This window comes from Hyperolius riggenbachi, chromosome 5, assembly GCF_040937935.1.
Source record: "Hyperolius riggenbachi isolate aHypRig1 chromosome 5, aHypRig1.pri, whole genome shotgun sequence".
Classification (NCBI taxonomy): domain Eukaryota; kingdom Metazoa; phylum Chordata; class Amphibia; order Anura; family Hyperoliidae; genus Hyperolius; species Hyperolius riggenbachi.
The window spans coordinates 148,156,694-148,175,648 of record NC_090650.1 but is presented as its reverse complement, the minus strand read 5'-3'; the positions used below and the strand labels follow the sequence as shown (position 1 = coordinate 148,175,648).

Below are 18,955 nucleotides of genomic sequence, written 5' to 3'. Positions count from 1 at the left end.
TATTTTGACAAAAGGCTTTTATATTCATCTGAGTATTGGAAGTCTACCCAGAGTGACCAGGTGATAAAATATTTTTCTGAGCGGTCTTGGGATAGGAGTATTAATTCTTCCATTTTAGATATTGAGTCTACCTTCCTGATCCATTCTGAAACAGAAGGGGGAGTGGCTGACTTCCAATGTGCCGCTATAAGTGATCTTGCAGCATTAAGCATATGCATAGCAAGTGACCCCTTATATGATTTCAGAGAGTCTTTAGTGTCGTGTAGGAGCAAAGAACCCGGGGAGAATTTTACCTTGGAGCATGATATCTTTTCAACCCATTTGTGGATAGAATTCCAGTAGGGTGTAAGTAAAGGACAGGACCAAAAAAGATGGAGAAGCGACCCTGTGTCTGAGTTGCATCTCCAGCAAGTTTCTGGGACTGAGGAAAAAATTCTGTGCAGGATGACTGGGGTTCTATACCAGCGGGATAGCAATTTGAAGCCTGATTCCTGAGTGTTCACATTAAGTGAACCCTTATGGTTGATCGTCAGAATTTTTTGCCATTGCTCTTCCTCTATTGAAACCCCCAGATCACTCTCCCAGTCAACCTGGTATTTTATTTTATCAGGGACTGTTTCCAATACCAGCATGTGATATAGTTGTGATATCAGGTGTCTATGGGGGCCAGTACTTAAGACTAGATTTTCAAAAGAGGAGAGTGGTTGAGTCCATGTGGATTTATTCTTCAGGGTGGAAAGGAAGTGGCGTATTTGGAAGTACTGCCACCTTAAGAGTGGAGTACCAGGACACATTCGAGACATTTCCGCGTATGTTTTAATGATTCCCTTGGAGATAAAATCTATTACCCTAGGGCATCTATTCGGAATCCATTCCTTTAGGAATGGTATGTCAGCGGAAGGAGTGAATGAGGGGTTGCCTCTCAAAGGCGTTAATTTTCCCGGAAAGGATGCCAGGCCAGCACTGGGAAGGTAGCGTCGCATGGAACAAATGGTCGCCTTCATTATAGGGTTACACCATTGCTTTCTACAGTTTTGGGTACTGTCAGTCCAACCTAATGTACTTGCTTCACATTTAGCCGTTTCTTGTTCGATAGTAACCCATTGTTTGGGAGAAGACATATTTGCCCATTCTACCACCCTGCACAGCTGAGATGCCAGATGATATTTGGCTAGGTCAGGAAGGCCAACCCCGCCCAGTTCTTTTGGGATGGAAAGGGTAGCGTGTTTAATTCGTGGGGGTTTGTGCCCCCAAATAAAACGGTTAATGCTTGATTGGCATGCTTTCAAAAATTGTGCAGGTAGGTCAATGGGCAAACATTGACTAATATACAGAAATCTGGGTAAGAGGTTCATTTTGATAGAGGCCATTCTACCGAACCACGTCAGACTATTTTGTTGTCCCCATTTTAATAGGTCAGCTTTAAGAGAATGAGCAATGTGTTCAAAATTTGCTAGAAAAAGGTCAGCCAGGTTGTTAGTGATGTTTATCCCCAAATATTTCAGTGAACTATTGGGCCATGTAAATGGGAAAGAGAGTCTACATAAATCTACTTCTGGGGTTTCTAAGGAAATGTTAAGGGCTTGAGATTTGTGGAAATTTATTTTCAGATTGGACAGACAACCAAATTCTTTAAATTTAAGCATGAGACGTGGGATTGAAGTGGTTGGGTCTTGTAGATAAAAGAGCAGGTCATCAGCGAATGCTGCGACTACTTGATAATGGGAGCCCGTCCAGATGCCCTTAATCTCACCATCCGCTCTTACTGCGTTCAAAAAAGGCTCCAGAGTCAAGATATATATTAAGGGGGAGAGGGGGCACCCTTGCCTGGTCCCATTTGTAATCTGGAAGGGGTTTGATAATACACCATTGGCTTTCACCCTAGCCGAGGGATTAGTGTATAATAGCCCTATCAACTGTCTCATAGTTGTACCCAAACCCAGGCGTGACAGAGTGGCGTGAATATAGTCCCACGCCACCCTGTCAAAAGCCTTCTCTGCATCCGTTGATAGTATGAAGGCCCGGATAGAGTTTTTCCTAACATAGGACATCATTCCGATGGTTCTCATGACATTGTCTTTGGCCTCCCGTCCCGGCACAAATCCCGATTGATCAACTTTAATGTGTTCTGGTAAAAAAGGAAGGAGTCTGTTAGCTATAATTTTAGCTAGTAATTTGGCATCTAAATTCAAAAGCGAAATTGGTCTGTAGTTGGTGCAAAGTTGTGGATCCTTTCCTGGTTTAGGGATCACGGAGATGTGGGCCTCAAGGAACTGGGAGGATGGGACAGTGCCAGAAGAAATGCCATTGAATGCTGCTACAAAGGCCGGAGCTAATAGATTACTGAAAGATTTATAATATTGGGTCGTAAGCCCATCGGGGCCTGGTGCCTTTCCTGTTTTGAGTGATTTAACTGCCAACAAGAACTCGTCCTCTGAGATCGGCGCTTCTAGGTCTTCCTTATCAGATTGAGCTAAATTCAACGGATTACAGTGCTCTGTTAAGAATTGTGTCATTTTACTTTTCCTGTTGGCTAGGGAATGAGTGTCAGAAGTCTTAGTAAGATTGTATAGGGTACTATAAAAGCGTTTGAATTCGTCGACGATCTCTTCAGATTTGACTAGTTTTTCCTGTTTTTTATTGACTATTGCCGCAATGTGAGATTGATATGACTGTTTCCTCAACGCTCTGGCTAGGTACTTCCCGCTTTTGTTCCCCATCTCATAAAATATACGCTTTCCAGCCAAAACGTTCCTTTTCGCTTCAGAATTTAGGAGGTTATGTAGGTTGATCCGCGCTGACGTCAACTCTGCAAGGGTTTGTGTAGCTAATGATTTCTTATGCTGCCTTTCAAGATGAAGAATAGTAGATGACAACTTTTTAATTCCCTCCTCCCTTTCCCTTTTGAGCTTTGCTCCCCATCTGATGAAATGTCCTCTGAGGACCGATTTATGGGCCTCCCAAATGGTCAATTTAGCAGTATCGGCTTGATTATTTCTGAAGAAATAGTCTTTAATAACTTCTGAAGTCTCGGCTACTCTGGATTTGTCTGAAAGGATATGTGGATTTAATCTCCAGCACCAGGTTTTTGTGTTTCTTTCAGGCAATTGCAAAGTTATAGACACAGGGGCATGGTCAGAAACAGATTTAATTCCAATTGCAGAGTCTACGACAGCAGTCAGATCTCTCTGGGCCACCAACAGGTAATCGATTCTCGTGTACTTGTTGTGGATGGGGGAGAAATATGTGTAGTCTCTCTCAGTAGGGTGAGATATGCGCCAAGGGTCCATAAGGGTCAGTTTTTGTAACTGCAGTTTAATAAGTTTCAAGGCCTTATATGATAAAGCCGTTGAGCCATTGGAGCAATCTATCAGGGGGTTTAGGGGCACATTGAAGTCACCACCGAGTATCAACATTCCTTCTGTAAAACCCAATAGTTTCGCTAATGTAGACACAAAGAAGGAAGGTTGTGTCTTATTTGGAGCATAAATAGTAGCCAGTGTAATTTTCTGATCACCAACTTTGCCTTTCACAAAGAGATATCTTCCCTCTGTATCTCGATCTACTTCGTCAACCTGGAAGGGGATCTGCTTGTGAATAAAAATAGAGACACCTTTAGTTTTAGTTGTAGGTGATGTAGCGTGGAACGCTAGAGGAAAATTAGAATCAAATTTGTTTGGGACATGCGATGTCCTCAGGTGGGTCTCCTGGAGAAAGGCAAATTGGGATTTTTCCCTGCGTAAAAAATCAAATAACATAGACCTTTTTTCAGGCGTATTTAACCCATTGGTATTCAAAGACGTTATCTTCCACTTTTTAGGACAGGATTGTGTGTCTGACATGTTGACCGTTATCTTGTCACCTAGAGCTCTATAAATGCTTAATGAGCCACCGGTCCTTAAGCCATAGACCGATTGTAAGTCACACTGAGTAAGGAAATAGAGAGACAGGAAAGAGAGAAGAAGGAAGAGGAAGACCTGGCGCAGGTCAGACCGGTAAAAAGCGCAGTACAGCGCAGTCATGAAAAAGATACCACGTGAGTACGACCAGGGGAGTCGCACTCACCAACCAGTGTGGTCAGGTAGTTCAGTGATATTTGTCTCACTGTGTTGGGGTAGTAGGAGACGCACGAAGATGGGTACAGGCAGGAGAAAAAAGAAAAATTCTTTCTCTTGATTTCCTGAAAATCAACCAACAAAATTAGTGGGAGTATCCCGATATTGCCTTCACCCATTCTCGGACATCCTGTACTCCCCGTCCCATATGTATCTTAATAAAGCTAATAATGCAGAGAATATCGTTAAATAATAAGTGGTAAACCCCAAACCCCTAACCCCCCACCGAACCCCTTCCTGTTTATGTAGAGAAGGCAGAAAAATTCTAAGAGTCTAGTAAACAACTTAATACCTAGCTTACTCTAATCATAATATACGAATGCAAAATAACCATAAAGCATATTGAAGCAAGATGTCTTCATCTATTGTAACCTGCATCTCTGACTGACCTAACTGCGTAATCCTGGATAAGGATATAAATGTTCAACCCTGCTAATCTGTTTCTACAGTAATGCACACAGCGAAAAATAAAACGTATAGGTTAGGCCAATATTTCAAACCACTTTGGCAGAGAGATGGGGGTATGCTTGCCATGGGGATTATGTGCCTCTTACTAGTGGGTGAGTCTTCCGAACTTTTTAGCCCGATTTCTATTACTCCCCATCGGAGGCTTCCGAATTGTAATCAGGGGTCACAGAGTCTATCTGCGAACCGGGGTTTTTGTGCGGAGAGCGGAGGCGAGAGTTCTCAGCTTCAGACAGATCACCCAGGGCTTTCCGATTGCCTGGGGGTTTGTAGATTTGGCCAAAAGGAGGATCGTCCCAATCAGGTAAGCTCATCGCTGGAAGATCAAGGTCCCGACAAAAGTCAGCTAGGCCAGCAGCATCTCGCAAAAAAAACATTTTCCCTCCGTGGAGCACAGACAGGGCGAAAGGGAAACGCCATCTGTAGGTCAGGCCTTTATTTCTGAGGGCTTGAAGAAGGGGTTTTAGGGCCCTACGTTTAGTGAGGGTGATGATCGAAAGGTCCTGATAGAGGTGTACCGGCTGCTCATTGAATAAAATGGCGTCTTGGGATCTTGCTGCGCGCATTATATCTTCCTTTAACTGGAAGGAGGCTAGGCAGCAGATTATGTCTCTTGGTTGGTTGGACTCTGCAGAACGTGGCCTAAGCGCTCTATGTGCTCTTACAAAGTCAATCGGGGAGTCTTTAGGCTTATTAAGGAGGTCATTAAATATTGCGGATAGGGCCTGTGGGATCTGGTCCTGGTTGACCGATTCTGTCATACCTTTTATTCGGATGTTACACCTCCTTCCACGGTTGTCTAGGTCCTCTAGGTGATTTCCGTGGTCTAAGAGCCTTGCTGAGTGTTTCTCTGTAGTTTGTTTGAGTGTGGCGAGCTGGGATGTCTTCTTTGCGTCTGCTGATTCCAGCGCACTTAGCCTCGTGTTGAAGGCCGCCATGTCACTGCGCACGTCTGCTATGGCTGACTGAAATGATTGCTTGATGTCTTCTGCCATAGCCTTGAGGTCCGCCAGAGTCGATGGTTTGTCTGTCAGCGTGGGTAGTGTCTGTGGGGCTTGCTCTGGTGAGGATTGAGCTTGAGGTAACTCCTTTGTCGGCGCCATCTTGGCCGTCTGGGTGCTGCTACGCAACGTTCTAAAAAGTTCCGGAACGGTTCTTCCTACCGGGGTCTGCGGTGGTTTGGGGTTCTCTGCTGTGCCTTGAGTCTTACGGGAGCTCTTCATAGCCGGTATGGGACGGCAAGTAAGCTCCTTATTGTTGCTGCTGGTGAGTCAGGCACGGGAGCTCTAGTCTTAAGCAGCCATCTTCAACGGCGTCAAGCCACGCCCCAAGACTACTTTTTAACCCTTGAAAATTTTCTGAAAAGTTGGGGGTCGTCTTATACGCCGGATGTCATTGATGCCGGGTGATACGCCCTATCCTGTTACCGCCTCTCAGATCTCTCTCCTGAGGGAGCGCAATCTATTCTACCATACCGCTCTGATAAACAGGTAGACAAGGAGAGCAGACCAGTCTACTTAACCCTCTGGGCGATACAATAAGATCGCCCAGGAGGGGGCGCAGCACTTTTTTAAAAATTTTTTAGTTTTTAAATCATGTAGCGAGCCCTGGACTCGGTACATGATAGCCGCTGCCCAGCGGCATCCCCCCACCCACTCCGATCGCCTTCGGCGATCAGAGTAAGCAGGAAGTATCGTTCAGAACGGGATTTCCTGCTGGGCTTCCTGCTGGGCGGGATGACGTCACTGACGTTATGGACGTCGTGACGTCAGAGGGAGTCCCGATCCACCCCTCAGCGCTGCCTGGCACTGATTGGCCAGGCTGCGCAAGGGGTCGGGGAGGGGGGGGGGGCTGCGCGGCACGGCGGCGAGCGGCGGCGATCGGAAGTTACGCGCAGCTGGCAAAGTGCTAGCTGCGTGTAACAAAAAAAAAATTATGCAAATCGGCCCACCAGGGCCTGAGAACTCCTCCTGCGCGACATACCCCGAGCTCAGCTCGGGATTATCGCTCAGGAGGTTAAGGAGAGTTGACCAATGCAACAAGTCAATTGACTATATACTGTTATATACTGGGTAACACATACAGTACAGCAGCAGTATCTGTTCATGCACAGCACCAGTACATGATTTTTTTTTATTTTAATTTGGTGTGCGTTGGAAGAGGGGTAGTCTTATACGGCGAGTATATCCCAAACTCTATATTTTTACTGGAAAAGTTGAGGGGTCGTCTTATACGCCAGAATGTACGGTGTGTGTGTGTGTGTGTGTGTGTGTATAATATATATATATATATATATATAATATTTTTATTCTATCTAATTTTTCTGAGTATAATTAATTAGTTGCTGTCCACCGGCGTACCTACCGGGGATGCGACCCCCTCAGCCACAGGGGGGCCCGGGGCTGCTCTAGGGCCCGCTCACTGTGCGCGGGGGGAGCGCTGCTCTGGACCCCCCAGCAAGGTGCTCAACTGGCCGCAGCGTCTAATAGACGCTGCGCCAGTTCATTCCCCGCTGCCCCGCTCCAGCAGCCTGCATAGTCTCCGGCAGGCAGAGCAGGGCTACGGCAAGATGGCCGCCGAAGAAACCCTGCACTGGAGACTATTTGTGTCTCTAGTACAGGGCTTCAGCAGCCATCTTGCCGTAGCCCTGCACTCTGCCTGTCAGCGCGGGAGATGTGCTGCAGGAGGACTCGGGGAGCTGCGAGCCAGATGCTGGGAGAGGAGAAGACTTCTGTCAGGTAAGTGAATTGTTTTTTTTTCACAGGTGCATTTTTTTTTCTAGTGTCTGCTGCCCACATTACGATTTTCAGGTGTAGACTGCTGCCCACATTACGATTTTCAGGTGTCTGCTGCCCACATTACGATTTTCAGGTGTCTGCTGCCCACATTACGATTTTCAGGTGTCTGCTGCCCACATTACGATTTTCAGGTGTCTGCTGCCCACATTACGATTTTCAGGTGTCTGCTGCCCACATTGCGATTTTCAGGTGTCTGCTGCCCACATTACGATTTTCAGGTGTCTGCTGCTCACATTGCGATTTTCTGGTGTCTGCTGCCCACATTGCGATTTTCTGGTGTCTGCTGCCCACATTACGATTTTCTGGTGTCTGCTGCCCACATTACGATTACACTAAGGTCGCACTGTGAGCGACATATAGGATTAGCATTGCTGTGCAATAAGCTGCGTTATAAGAGTTTATAAAGCAGCTTCGCAACGTCCCACTGTGAATGCAGCCTCAGGCTATGTTCACAGTAATATGTTGCGGTACATAGCTTGTAAAGTCGCATTACATGCTATTCGTATGGCACAATGCATACAGTACATATACACTCACCTAAAGGATTATTAGGAACACCTTTTCAATTTCTCATTAATGCAATTATCTAATCAACCAATCACATGGAAGTTGCTTCAATGCATTTAGGGGTGTGGTCCTGGTCAAGACAATCTCCTGAACCCCAAACTAAATGTCAGAATGGGAAAGAAAGGTGATTTAAGCAATTTTGAGTGTGGCATGATGGTTGGTGCCAGATGGGCTGGTCTGAGAATTCCACAATCTGCTCAGTTACTGGGATTTTCACACACAACCATTTCTAGGGTTTACAAAGAATGGTGTGAAAAGGGAAAAACATCCAGTATGCAGCAGTCCTGTGGGCGAAAATGCCTTGTTGATGCTAGAGGTCAGAGGAGAATGGGCTGACTGATTCAAGCTGATAGAAGAGCAACGTTGACTGAAATAACCACTCGTTAAACCGAGGTATGCAGCAAAGCATTTGTGAAGCCACAACACGCACCACCTTGAGGCGATGGGCTACAACAGCAGAAGATTCCACCGGGTACCTGTTATCTCTACTACAAATAGGAAAAAGAGGCTACAATTTGCACAAGCTCACCAAAATTGGACAGTTGAAGACTGGAAAAATGTTGCCTGGTCTGATGAGTATCGATAGAGTCAGGATTTGGTGTAAATAGAATGAGAACATGGATCCATCATGCTTTGTTACCACTGTGCAGGCTGGTGGTGGTGGTGTAATGGTGTGGGGATGTTTTCTTGGCACACTTTAGGCCCCTTAGTGCCAATTGGGCATTGTTTAAATGCCATGGGCTACCTGAGCATTGTTTCTGACCATTTCCATCCCTTCATGACCATCATGTACCCATCCTCTGATGGCTACTTCCAGCAGGATAATGCACCATGTCACAAAGCTCGAATCATTTCTAATTGGTTTGAACATGACAATGATTTCACTGTACTAAAATGGCCCCCACAGTCACCAGATCTCAACTCAATAGAGCATCTTTGGGATGTGATGGAAGGGGAACTTCGTGCCCTGGATGTGTATCCCACAAATCTCCATCAACTGCAAGATGCTATCCTATCATGGGCCATACATTTCTAAAGAATGCTTTCAGCACCTTGTTGAATCAATGCCATGTAGAATTAAGGCAGTTCTGAAGGCGAAAGGGGGTCAAACGCGGAACAGTCCTTTTCAGCGCAGGAAGATTTGGGCGCTGCCGGCGCCACCATAGACTACAAAGGGAATTACTTCTATAGCGGCTCTCAGTGAGTAACGTCGGCTCCGTCAGAAGACGTAGCCGAAGTTGCTTAAAAAAACACAATAATTCGTCCTCCAGCAATCACTGGAAGACGAATTATATAATTCCCCCACTATCCATGGAGGCCTGGAGGGGGAATAGTAATTACCACGGCCCGGACTTGTGCAGAAGCAGGATCAGCCATATACAGGCTGTATCCTGTGCCCAAGTCTACCGGCGCCGATTTCATATGTATGCGTCAAACACTGTATTAGTATGGTGTTCCTAATAATACTTTAGGTGAGTGTATATACCATATGATAGATCTACATTTTATATTGAATCTTCTGTTGTTTTAGCCTTGTTTCAAGTGTACGTTTATTCCCTGAACGGTTAATTTGACTAATTACTAAAGTTTTTTACATTTAATAATAAAATGTACATTTTTGTTTCCTGCAGGTTAACACAATGTTTGGTGTTGTGGTAGTAGGAATGGGCATCGCCGGCTCTGTGAGGCTAAAGGAACTTCTTAATCCACTTAAATCCAGCCCATCAGAGAATCTGAAACTTGTTGGTTTTGTGTCAAGGTCTGTTTCCAATATATTTTTTTCCCCTTTTCCCTGAGAAACAATTACCGGCAAATGAGTGCATAAAGTGTCTCTCAAAACTAAAAACAAAAGTGAAGTGCCAGAAATGCTGTATTGGCTGTAGTTTTTATGATGTTCTTGTGCTGGCTACTTGGTAAAACAAGCAAGCTTTGAACCCTAAATTCTTAACCATTTATTTTTGCCCCAACTGTTATAATGGTTTTAACCAGGGCTGTGGAGTCGAAGTCTGAGCAATTTTGGGTACCTGGAGTCGGAGTCGGGAAAAAATGCACTGACTCCGACTCCTAATGAATTTGTAACTGTAATCAAAATAAAAATTTGATAAAATTTTCTATTTCTCAGATAATAGTCATACAAAATAATGTATATATACAGTAATAGCTGTGCTCAGTCCACAAAAATGAAATAAACCAATCAAAATTAGTTACTTGTGCTACTTCAATAAAGCAGTCCCTGTATTTTTAAAGTCAGATATACACATCTGATTGTGACTGTACAGTATATATGAGTATATATGATGTGTACACAGGAATCTCTTATATATACTAAATAACGTCTATGCTGTAAGAATAAAGCCTGATGTGTAGCTGTGTCACTAATAGAGATGGTCAATGAGATGGAAATAATTCTGCATTGATGCTGGTTTATGCAAATCTATGCACTCTCTTTGCTCATGAAATCAAAGAATTTGATATGTTGTTAAAATTTGGTTTGGTGACTACAAATTAAAGGGTACCTGAGACGGATGAAAAGAAAAGTGTTATACATACTTCTTCCAACCCCCTTCAGACTAATCAGTCCCACGCTGTCCTCCTTCACCACCTGGAACTTCTGCTATGAGTCCCGGTAATTCAGCCAGTCAGAGCAGTCTGGCTACATGCCGCTTCCACAGCCAGGAGCATTCTGCACCTGCCCAATAGTGCTGCGCAGGTGTAGTACGCTACCAGCGGCGGAGTGTGTGCATGCGCACTACACCAGACTGGCTCAAGTACCTGGACTCATAGCAGAAGATCCAGGTGGCGGAGGAGGACAGCGAGGGACTGATTAGCCTGAAGAGGGCTGGAATAAGCCCCAGGTATGTATAAAACTTTAATTTCATCTGTCTCAGGTTTACTTTGTTACACAGTAGTACTATACTCTACATATGCACTCTCCACAGAGCTGCAGGGAATCCACTGAGAATGTTGTGCACATTGAACACAGAGGTGTTGTATATCACCCATAAACCTGGTTCAGATTGTGCATGAAGAATGTGTAATAGAGGAAGAATCTCCTTATTCCCCTACAGAGTACCTGCACATCACTCTTACATGTACCCACAGTTACATTGCCTAGGGCCTGATAGATGTTCTTTGTTCCGGTCTGTACCTTTTACAAGTACTCTTACCAAGGACTAGTTTTAGTCTAAAGGGAATAAATATAGTAGTCTACATATTCTTCTCACTTCAGTTGTCTTGTAAAATTCCTAAGTGTTGGCAGTTAAGAGACGAATTTCACGTTACATACTGTTAATCAACAAAATTGTAATATGCAAATTAGAGGAGTCGAGGAGTCTGAGTCGGTGGAATCCTAAACTGAGGAGTCGGAGTCGGTGGATTTTTGGACCGACTCCATAGCCCTGGTTTTAACGCTGTGGTTGAAGGATAACTAATTAGGGTCTTGTGCACATTGCTGCAACCCAAAGTATGGATGTGAATGGGCAAGACTCAAAAAATATTTTCTCTGGGCTTAGGTCTCTTCTAAACAGGCAGCTGAATGCAGTAAATTCACTTCCTGTCTGCAGCTCTGGTGCAGCAGCCAGAAGCTTGTTAGCACTCGGCTCCCTGTGGACAAGCAGCCCCTCCCCCATGGAGTCACGTCTGGCCACGGCCGTGTTCAGATTTCTTGCAGAGTAACACCACCACGTTTCGAGTGCTGACACACACGGTTTTACTGCCATTTGGCTGCATTTAAATTGCACCCGAATAGCACTTGTGGCCGCCAGACAAGAGGCTGAACTGCTCTACTAGTGTGCAGTTTAGCTGTCCATATGAAAGAGAACTGTGGGCCCTTTAACACTGTGTAAATTGCATTGTGATGACATTGCAGCGCAATGTAGCCAGAAAGTTGCATTAGGCAGTACCATTGCGATATGACCATACAGTGAGGCATAAAGTATAATTAAATTATGCTTCACTGCCACTGTAAACACACGCATTTCCTGGTTAACACACAGCATGCTGTGCAATATGAGCAAGAGAAAGGCTGTACACAAACTGCACCACCAAAACTGTATTCAGAAAAGTACAAATTTTATTGAACATCAAAAAAAGACCATAAAAACATTTAAAAAGGGGGTCTTGTGACCCACTAAGTCAAAAACCCATTATAAAGACACATGATAATGCCATGATAATAAATGCTTCACCTCAAAGAAATGGATGCAGCCTGAAAAAACAATGCGCTTTAACCTGAGGTTCAAAATAAGAACCCCAAGTAAAGAATGGAGACCCGGGTCTTGCACAGAAACCAGTGACTAATACATTGTGAATAGAAGGAGGGATGAAAAGTGAGTGATTCCTGTCACCTAACGTGCAATGAAATATATGCTCATAGACAAGTGAGTTATATAACAAAGTACAAACAATGATGATGAGCAGATGTACAACTGGCTAACAAGTGACTACCAAGTGGTTAGGCATACTGTACCGACCAGGGACTCCGCAAATGGGATGGTGATGATCTCAGGTTGAGGGAAGCATGTGAGGCTCCACGCGTGGCGTGATCTCTATGATCACTTCATCAGGAGCTGAGGATTATGGGATATGGGATGTCTATTTATCTAAATTTGAATGGCATAATAAGCCGCAGCTTGTGCGCAATTACCTGTCCGTTGTGGAGCGCTCCGACATCTACTTCCTATAGATGGAGCGCATGAGGCAGCGGATGTGCGTCAACATAAGTCGGAGATGCCCGGCCGGTGTGTGCTCACCCAGACACAATGGCTGGGTGTACAAAGGGCAGCTAATGCGCGTGCGTAAATGCGCTTCACAGCGCAGAGGCCCCGCTGGAGCGCATAATAAAGAGAATTACGGTGGCCTTAAGTTAAAAATGAATCCATGCAGGCATGGCGCTACCACTGTGTGACCACACAGTGGAGCGCAGGGAACAAGTGCGGTGGCCAGAAAGAACTGAGTTCAATACAATTGCTTATATTGTTAATAATTGAACATAAATCGAGGTAATGATAAGGCAATTAGGAAGTACAAACTGGAAACCCAGGTAAGGGTCTAAGACAGAGACAGAACAAAGTATAAATATATATATATATATATACATATTAATCCTCAAGCATGTAACTACAGTCAGCTATTTTGTATGCCAAGGAACAATGTCCATGCATCAACAAGGGGCACTTATAAACGGTTAGCGTCCATATCCATAGTATGATGCATTCCAAAAAGTAGGAGTCCCCCCAAGGATGAAACGTGATATAAAGATCCTGTAGACTCTGATACAATTGAATGGAACGAAACTCTAGAATACCGAAGGGCAGCAGATAGGCGTAGTCCATGATATCCTCCAAAGGTCAACTAGGGTCAGAAGATGAAGATCATCCAGAGTTCCTCCTTATTCCTAGATATTTAACCAATAAGTGCAAAAGGGATTAGGAGTGTAATTCATAGCCACAAATCTGTTACAGGTATAAGTGAACAGGTGATCACCTGAATGTGTGCATATTGACACTAAACCCACCAGGCTAGGATCTACTCACCTGGAACCAGACTGGAGGTAGTGATACAAATTAAAGGTGCCACCACACACCCACAAGGCCACAGGCCACTGCGCTCACCTCCGCAGTCGACGCGTGAAAAAGTCACCACAAATAATGATAAACAAGTGCTGAACGTGAAAAAAAGTGATTAAGGATGGCTGCGCTCACCTCCGCAGCACCCCGATGTACTGCTCTTACCTTAACAGTAAATCAAGGATAATAAAAATCGTGCAATATGTGCTAGTGAGAATCACCCCTACAATCCCTTATGCTATCATGATTTAGTTGTACCTACTGAGAATATAAAGTAATGGAAATAATGGGCGCAGAATACTCACCCACTAGCCAAGGAATGACTTAAAGGAGAACTCCTCATTCAATCCAACCAGTGCACGACTACCCAATTGGTATATCCACCGCAATTCCTTTTGTAAGAGCCGTTTAATGATATCTCCTCCCCTAGGACCAATCATGACTCGTTCTAAAGCAACCACCTTTAGTCCATTAGTTCTACCCTGGTGGTGTGATAAAAAATGGGAGGCAACACTTGTCAATTGTTTACCATTCTGTAAATCCCTACCGGCTAAAGCTATATTGGATAAATGTTGTTGGATTCTCTTTTTTAATACGTTACTTGTCTGTCCCACATATAGTTTCGGACAGCCACAAGATAACAAATAAATCACTCCCCGGGTTTTGCAGTTATTATACTGATGAATATGGAATGTATTAGTTTCCATGCTATCTGTAACAGACAGCGTTGGATGCATATATTGGCAAATGGAGCAATCACCACAAGGGTGACTGCCCTTGATTCTAATGCCTCTCCCCAATGGTGTAGTTGATCTCTGGTACAAACTATTACATATGGTATCTCGTAAGTTTCTAGCTCTCCTACAACTCATAGACGGGTGGGTGGTAAGAACAGGACTCAGATGGTTGTCAGATAATAATATGGGCCAATGTTTTTTCATAAGAAATCTAAGATCTGACCATTGATTATTGAAATTAGTTATAAAACGTATGGTCTTATCATTACGAATCGGTTTAGGGCGTAATAATTCAGCTCTATCCGAATCTCTGGCTCTTTGGTATGCCCGGGCTATTACCTTTCTTGGATAGCCTCGTTCACATAGACGATTGGTTAGATCCCGAGATTGGCGTTTGAAATCCTCAAAGTCAGAACAATTCCTTTTCAACCGTAGGAATTGGCCTACAGGGAGATTGACCTTCTGATCCTGTTTGTGACAGCTCTGGAAATGTAGTAGACTATTTGTTGCTGTTGGTTTCCGATAAAGGTTTGAGTGTATGCAGTTGTCAGCACCCATAGTCAGTTGTAAATCCAAAAAATCGACCTGTGAATCTGAAATGTGAGAGGTTAGATGGATATTAAGCGAGTTGTTATTCAATGTATCAATGAATTCCTGACACAAATCCCTAGGGCCATCCCAAAAAAAGATTATGTCATCGATAAATCGATGCCAACCCACGATATGGGATTGGTACCCTTCCGTAGCACTCCCAAAAACCACTTCCCTCTCCCACCACCCAAGAAACAGACCGGCATAGGAGGGCGCACACCGCGCCCCCATAGCCGTGCCTGCCACCTGTCGATAGAAGGTCCGATCAAAGGTGAAGTAATTATACTTGAGAATGAATTCCAACAACTGCAACACCAAGGTATTTCTAAGATCTGAATCATGACCCTCCATTTCCAAGAAGTATTTAACTGCACACAACCCAAGTTCATGGGGAATATTACTGTAGAGTGACTCTACATCACATGTGACCATCCATGTTCGAGCAGGGAAAGTAATGCCCTCTAATTGGTTGAGTAAATGCGTGGAGTCCCTGACATAGGAGTTTAAACTCACCACATGTGGTTGTAGATAGACGTCCACAAAATTGCAGCATTTCTCAGTTAATCCACCAACACCCGAGACTATTGGTCTGCCCGGGGGACAATCAAGGCTTTTGTGGATTTTGGGGAGTAGGTATAGCGTGGGGATCACGTTTGTCCACTGTAAGATAGAGTAATTCTTTAGGGGTGATGATGTTCCTCATCAAAGCCTCACGTAGAATAATGTCCAGTTTGCGTTTATATATATCTGTAGGGTCAGATGGTAATGGGCAATAATAAGCTCGATTGTTAAGTTGGCGTTTAGCCTCCGCACAATACATGTGCTCAGGCCAAATGACAATATTCCCACCCTTGTCCGCCTCCTTTATGACAAGGGATTTATTGTTAGCCAACCCCTTAATTGCCATCAACTCCACTCTGGTTAGATTTTTTTCTTTCAAAGGATTAATTCTGAGGGATTTAATTTCATCACACATAAGATCAAAAAATATCTTAACTGCTGGACAATTATCAAATGGAGGAACAAAAGTGGAAGGTCTTTTAAATTGTGGTTTGCTTGTTTCATTTTCCTGCAACAGATCAATAAGGATTTCAAAAATCTGTCTGTCATCTATGTCAAGGCCAAGATCGATATAATCAGTCGGAGATCGAGAAAACATCTTATGCAAAACCAATTTGCGGCAAAACAAAAAAAGGTCCTTAACTGTGAATTTGTCAAGTGATGCAGTTGGAGCAAAAGTTAATCCACGTTCCAAAACAGATTGCTCAGTGGGATTAAGGGGATACTGTGACAGATTGACAATCTTTAGCTTTGTAGATTGGCTTTCTTCACACGACTCAAGTGGGCCTGCAATTTCCGCTTTACTGATGACCCCTGTGCTATTTGCATCAGATGTTCCATTTCTATGTCTACGCCTACCGCCCCTTCTGGTTCGCTTTCGCTTCCTTCTGATAAAAAATCGCTCTGGGTATCAGTTCCAGAGCGAGAGTCATCATTGGGTTTTGGTCTTCTACCCCTAGGTTGATTGGGGCGGGCTTTTGGAGTGCCCTGGATCGGTCTGGGTCCACTGCCTCCAGATGGGTTGTTAGGTACACCTCCTCGTGGTTTCCGTGGGCGTCCACGCCCATTGCCACGATGTTTCCATCTGTAGGCCTGCCCATCATCAAAATCTTTCCTATCTCGACTAAATTTATCCTTTTTGCCTTTACTTATATGTTTTTCAAAGTCCTCCAATTCCCTCTTGAATTTATCAAGGAATGGCTGGACTAATTCGGACTCGAAGGATAACTAATTAGGGTCTTGTGCACATTGCTGCAACCCAAAGTATGGATGTGAATGGGCAAGACTCAAAAAATATTTTCTCTGGGCTTAGGTCTCTTCTAAACAGGCAGCTGAATGCAGTAAATTCACTTCCTGTCTGCAGCTCTGGTGCAGCAGCCAGAAGCTTGTTAGCACTCGGCTCCCTGTGGACAAGCAGCCCCTCCCCCATGGAGTCACGTCTGGCCACGGCCGTGTTCAGATTTCTTGCAGAGTAACACCACCACGTTTCGAGTGCTGACACACACGGTTTTACTGCCATTTGGCTGCATTTAAATTGCACCCGAATAGCACTTGTGGCCGCCAGACAAGAGGCTGAACTGCTCTACTAGTGTGCAGTTTAGCTGTCCATATGAAAGAGAACTGTGGGCCCTTTAACACTGTGTAAATTGCATTGTGATGACATTGCAGCGCAATGTAGCCAGAAAGTTGCATTAGGCAGTACCATTGCGATATGACCATACAGTGAGGCATAAAGTATAATTAAATTATGCTTCACTGCCACTGTAAACACACGCATTTCCTGGTTAACACACAGCATGCTGTGCGTTACTGCGCTGTAGCCTGCTGCACCACTTGCTTTGTACCTTAGCCTTCTACCTTATTGACCTTTTTCTAACTGACGCTTAATAGGCTGCCACTGATTAGAGACAGCTTCCCCGGGATCTTCCTGGCCTCTTCCGTGGTCCTGCTGTCTCCCGAAGCGCACTTGCCGCGTCATCACGCCGAGCACTGTCGGCCTTCTGCGCATGCACAGTCCTCTAAATACTGTACCGCGCATGCGCAGGAGGCTGATCGCACCTTGAGTGATAACGCAGCATGCACACTTTGGTAGCACCCACGTGCGACTTGCTTGCAAGTTGCCAGATTGCCGGACCAACTGACGGAAGAGGCCAGGTAGATTCCGAGGACCTTGCGGGCTGCGGGGGGCTGGAAGTAGCTTTTCTAAGCGCTTTTCCTCTGCGATACATTTTTTTTCACTACCTGACGTCGGTCAGTAAGTGAACTCTTTGACCCAGGAATTAGTAAATACAATGTATTTATTCAGTAAAGAGCTTGGGAAGTCGCAATTCAAAGCACTTTTTCAAGCACTTTGAGATTTCCCTATACTTTCTATTGAACACCAACGCTCAGAAAATGGTGCAGGAGCCGCGTTTGCAATTCAATAGAAAGCGGATCGCTTATGTGAGAACAGAATCACATAGAATCACGTAAGCGACCATTTTTGCGGCAGCACGGTGGCGTAGTGGTTAGCTCTCTCGCCTTGCAGCGCTGGGTCCCTGGTTCGAATCCAAGCCAGGGCACTATCTGCAAATAGTTTGTATGTTCTCTCTGTGTCTGTGTGGGTTTCCTCCGGGCACTCCGGTTTCCTCCCACATTCCAAAAACATACGGATAAGTTAAAGGGGGAAGAGGCGCCCAGAGCAGATAAAATACGTTAAAAACAGATAAATTGAAAAAAGTGAGGTGGCTTACCTCAATGAAGACAAATTCACGTATTAATAGAATTTTATTGCACTGGCAACGCGTTTCGTGGGTGCATACCCACTTCCTCAGGCCAAATAGCAGTGCCTACAATCATCAGACAAGGCGCTTAATGCCACAGCACTAACAGCATATCAAAAACATAACTCTACCTTTAACAAATAGTACAGACAACATTGTATAATGAGAATCAAAAAATAAATAACAGCATTCAAACAAATTTATGCATATAGAATTTGATTTCAACTACCAGAGGCAACTATCAGTGCCAGAGCAGTTACATGCAATTTAAATAAGGTTATAATATGCACACAAAATACATGACTGTAGTGCATTCAACGCTCAAATGCTTTGCATAAATTTGCATGCACGTGTAGCGGATATGGTTCCATTTAAACAAAAGTTATTTTAGTACATGAGGTCATGCTAAAATATGTGCATAATACACAAGTATAAAAGCTAATGCTATAGGATCGCATAAAAAATATATATAAAAGATTAAACATTAAATCTCATAGACTAGGCATACTACACATTAAACAAATGCAGCTGCACTGGAATAGGTCCCCAGTGTAATACTGCTTATAAAAAATAGCATGTCATTAATAAATAAGAACAAAAACATGTGCCTAAAGATAAATGTGCTATATGGTCCTGTAATGTATGGTTCCAGGGAGGGCTGCATGAATGGAACACTCCAAAAGGGTAAAAGGGGACAGAGCGGTGTGCATCATATCAACAGGATTGGTAAATGCACCATATAAACAGCATTCTGTGGTATGTGCTGCACTGTATAAATGACACTCTGCGTGA

General features: G+C 44.2%; 1 protein-coding gene across 5 annotated transcripts in view; it reads left to right on the top strand.

The window, feature by feature from the left end:
• BLVRA (biliverdin reductase A) overlaps positions 1–18,955 on the top strand; it is a 73,581-nt gene that overhangs the window by 6,698 nt on the left and 47,928 nt on the right. For all 5 annotated transcript variants that reach the window (XM_068236354.1, XM_068236356.1, XM_068236353.1 and 2 more), the window contains exon 2: positions 9,577–9,704. In XM_068236354.1, the coding sequence (XP_068092455.1) occupies positions 9,586–9,704 (119 nt within the window). In that variant the 5' untranslated portion in view covers positions 9,577–9,585. The remainder of the gene's footprint in view (positions 1–9,576; positions 9,705–18,955) is intronic.